Source organism: Aplysia californica, unplaced genomic scaffold, assembly GCF_000002075.1.
Source record: "Aplysia californica isolate F4 #8 unplaced genomic scaffold, AplCal3.0 scaffold00186, whole genome shotgun sequence".
Classification (NCBI taxonomy): Eukaryota; Metazoa; Mollusca; class Gastropoda; order Aplysiida; family Aplysiidae; genus Aplysia; species Aplysia californica.
The window spans coordinates 1,189,236-1,193,801 of record NW_004797456.1 but is presented as its reverse complement, the minus strand read 5'-3'; the positions used below and the strand labels follow the sequence as shown (position 1 = coordinate 1,193,801).

The following is a 4,566-nucleotide window of genomic DNA, read 5'->3' as shown; positions in this document are numbered from 1 at the left end:
TCCTCACTTCTTCAATCAGGTCTTGATTCCTCTCTAGCCCAACTTCTCTCAGTGGACATAACATTTCCAGTAGATATAACAATATTTCCATGAACACCACAAGAAACCAACTTGGTCATCTTCTATAAAAACAAAATTTTAAGCAGATAAGTTATGCACATAAACATATAACAACAATAATATAATCATTATAAGAGAGAGAGATATATATATACGCACATCATATATTTACACGTCAGTAATAACAATAATAAAAGACGTAAAAAAACAAAAGCGGAACCAATTATGAATCCAAACAGCCATCATGACAAGCCTGTACAGAGCGAAGTTAGTGAGAGAGAGAGTGTGGTGAGCATGGGGGACACACAGCACTATCTACAAGTACAAGACATCGGGTCACTTCGAGCTGGTCTTGGTCGACCAGTAGTCAAGTAGAACATTGATTGAACAAACATTAACAAAGAATATTATTATATCTTAACAAATATAACCCCAAATTTTTTTTTTTTACAGGAAAAATAAGTCCAACAAACTTGCACACTTTTTACAATTATTTTTCCATGTCTCCGATCTTTTAGGGTAATCTTACCAGCAGCTGTATGATCACAACAAGAAAATAACACACGAGTGCTTACCCATGCACACTTAAACACACATAATTACAAACACATGGGAAAAAAACCTTCTCAAACTGCAAGAACAAAAAACCTTCGTCCCATACGTTAGTAAACGCACATAAGTCACTTTCACAAAACTATGGTACACAAACCTGGTTCTCAAACCTGCTCCACGCGCATTTAACATAAGCTGTGAGCAAGCTTCGGGAAAATGTTACATCAGTGACCCCATTTGTCCACACACGAGCTTCTGTCCTGGGTTTCCCCAACACCAATCAGTTGCGACATTATACAGGTTTACTGCCCCTTATCTGTAAGATAATTGAAGAGATGAGACCTCCAAATGTTTTTAACATTCATCTCCAACAGGATCTAGCAAGAGGGAAATAATGTTAAAAATGGTATGCTGATAGAAAAGATCTCGAAAAAAAAAAATAGTTTCATGAAACGTAGAACACCTAAAGTCACAGAAATGAGAAGACAAAGCACACATAAATGCAGATGGGACAGGACACACTCCACAGCTGTGTCTGATCTAATGCATGTGTCTCTATCTTCCTGTGTAAAAACTTCTGTCCTCAGAGGTTGGATTCATAAAATCTATGTATTGTCACAAGCATATCATACCATAGGAAATGGAAACTTAAAAATTAAAAAACAAACAAAAACAACTTTAAATACCACATGATAGTTGTGAATTCTGACGTCTTGGATATCCGACTTCTGATATCTGACTTCTGTTTTTTCACTGCTGTTTTCTGACTTTTTACATCTGATTCCAGCTGTCTGATTTCCAAATATCCCACTCCTGTTATCCCAATTGTGTGTTTCGAGTTTTCCGAACTGCTGGCAAAAATCTTTGGCAAGTGTGTCTGCCAAATGCGTTATTGAAGGAGGACACTATGCTGAGCCTGGTGTCGCAGCCTGTACAGATCAGTAACGCTCCGTCCTTTTGCTAAGTGTGGCTCCTATGACTTTTAGGTCTGTGCTGAACTGGCCGCCTCTGTACTGATAGTTACAAGTATCCACAGAGATTGACCGTTACAGTCACTGACTTGACTGACTTGAAGCATGGCCAAAACCGTCGCCTGCTCCAGAATGTTCCCACACTTAAAAGATCAACAACAGGTGAGACAGTGCAGCACCCACATAAAGGGCAGATGATCAGTGAGTGTAGCAAGCCAGCTCATGATGTAAAGGGTTAACCAATCTGAGGAGAGAATACAAATATGACATTGTGCCAGCATAGACTCTGTAACTGGCTACTCCTGTACTTCCCTTTCTGTATGTGGATGTTGCATGGAATTCCACACTGCAAGCACAGCACATTGCGAGCCATTCCCCGTTGAAAAAATCCCAACATACTTGTGCACATTACTGCATCATCAGAGCTACGGTTACCATTACCAACACACATCATCACCACACACACATCATCACCACACACACATCATCAGCACACACACAACACACCGAAGAAAGAACACATTTGATGCTAAGCCTACACACCACCAGCACAGCCTATACAATGCATCTGGCTGACACATCTGGCTGCGTGTCAGCACACGCCAGCACGGGTCAGCAGGAGCTTGTCTTGAAGCCTGCCACTTCCTTCTGCCCCGCCACACCGTTGCACGAGGACGACCCTCGGCGGCCCTCCCTCTCCTGGGCCGCTCGGCCCTTCAGCTCTGCCAAAGCCTGGAGCAGCTTGTTGTTGGCTTGGTCCAAGGTTCGGATCCTCTGCTCCTGCACCTCGATGACCTGTTGTTTGTGTTCTACTGCCGTGGACATCTCCGAATGCTCTCGCTTGAGTTCTTCCTCGATAGACTGCAGTCTGAGGAAGGGAGAGACACATCTGACATAGGGAAATCTGAATGAAATATATGGAATAGATGGGTAAAGAAAACAAGAAAACGGAGAAAGACTGCAGTTTGAGGAGGAGAGAGACCAGAGACAGAACTGAAATTGGGGAAATCGGAACAAAATACTGATAGGAAAATGGAGAAAAACTGCAGTTTGAGGAGGGGAGAGTAACAACTGACATTAGGGAAATTTGAATGAAGTACATGGTATAGACTGATATCACAGATAGAGAAATGAAAGGAGACTGAAGAAAGACTACTTTGGGGAGGAAGTAGAGACAATACACAGAGTAGAAACATCTGAAAGCAGTGTGAAACAAGGGTTTTATGGCACTTGCAACACAATTACGGCATATAAGAGTCAAGAGAGTAACAAACAAAAAAAAATAGAAGGAGGAGCGATAAGCATGATAGATGTTTGGTAGGAGAGAAGGGGCAAACCTCGCCAGAGCACCCACCAACAACAGATTGAGAAATGGAAGAGTAGGATGACAAAGGAGAAGACTCCAGTTTGAAGCAGATTTCAGTTCCACCTTTCCCTCCTAAAAATATACAAAGAGCCCTCTTCCAAAAACCAACAATGTCAAAAGCAAATAAAATCATTAGTGGTCTCCAGACAACTGACGAGACCAGACTGTGTAGTCTCCTCACAAAACACTGATCACAACATCTTGCTGACTATTTACCAAACTATGCTACCACCCTCCTTCTCCTTCCCTCCACCCATCACCCACACATTCTCCACCCATCTCCCTCCTCACTGTGTGATAATTGTCTTCATCACTCTATCCTTCTCCTTCCCTCCATCAAACTCCCTCCTCTCCCCTCACCATTTGATAACTTATTTCCATCTATTCAACCTCCTCCTTCCCTCCACAAAAAATAATAATAGTAATAATAATAATAATAATAATAATAATAAAAACAATAATAGTTATAATAATAATATTAACAATAATAATTGCATTGATATATATCTATCCCGTACAAGCTCTCTCTGAGCGCCAGGTATTATCTGTACATTCTCCATCCCTCCCAGCTCCCCCCTCACCGTGTGATAATTGTCTTCATCTGCTCGTCCTTCTCCTCCTGCTGCCTCCTCATCTTCTCCTCCGACTCAACCAGACGCGACTGCCACTCGTCCAGCAGCTGGTGTGTGTCCTCCTCGTGGTCCAGCAGACGCAGCTCGGCGTGTTGCAGACGCTCCTGGGCCTCTAGCAGTTGCTGACGCAGGACATGAACTTCCTGTTCGTACTGCCGGGGAGGAGAAAGGGGTAGGGGCGGGGGGAGAGGATGAAATAACAACAGATGAGATAATAATACAGAATAAAAGATAGCATTTGTACAGCGCAAGTTCCCACTCAACAGTAAGCTCTCTTGCGCTATACAATCTATATTATTGCCCCCGCAGACAATTCTGAAACAATCTCAACTTCCTGCGAAAGCATACAGTGCAAGAAACGTCATACTTCATCAGATCGTCAAATAAAACAAAGGATGAGAATTGAGATACGTGAAAATTCATCATAGTGCCGGGTGGGAGGGGGGAATGAGATACGTCATTTTTCATTATATTATCTATATTATCGTCAAGGGGAAAATAAAACAATGGGTGAGATGCCTTATTGCTCTTCCATCGTGAAGGGTGAGAACAAAGAACAAGGGATGAGATCCGTCATATTTCATCATATCATTGCCCCAGCTAACCCCCAGCACAGGGAATTTCAGAAGAAGCGAAAAACTTGTTTTGTTTCAACACTCAGCAAACTGGCAGACGGTGGGTTGTTTGGCTCCTATTCTAATGTTTTGGAAGTATTTCTAGTCAAAATTCCTACCTCTCTTTCCCAGAGAATATGAAAAGGATAATCTAAACTTGCGTCATCAAATAAGATTTAAAACAGATATTTTGTAGGTTATCCAGTCTTATGACACAGGTGATGATACGGCAGTTGTCATTTAGTTACATGAAGTGCTGAGAATAAGCAAGACATTATGCCAAAGTAAAATGAAATGCATGACAAACACAAATGAAAAAGTTATTTGAAGAACTTAAAACACTTTCAACTAGATCGCTATCCCATTCCCCC

The 4,566-nt window shown here is 41.9% G+C and overlaps 1 protein-coding gene across 1 annotated transcript in view; it reads right to left on the bottom strand.

Moving 5' to 3' along the window:
- Positions 1–497: 497 nt before the first annotated feature.
- Positions 498–4,566, bottom strand: part of LOC101853236 (disabled homolog 2-interacting protein) — a gene marked incomplete at its 5' end in the record, with an annotated part of 23,392 nt that continues 19,323 nt past the window's right edge. Inside the window, 2 exon segments of the mRNA XM_013082649.2 lie at positions 498–2,451; positions 3,531–3,733. Coding sequence (XP_012938103.1) covers positions 2,196–2,451; positions 3,531–3,733 — 459 coding nt within the window.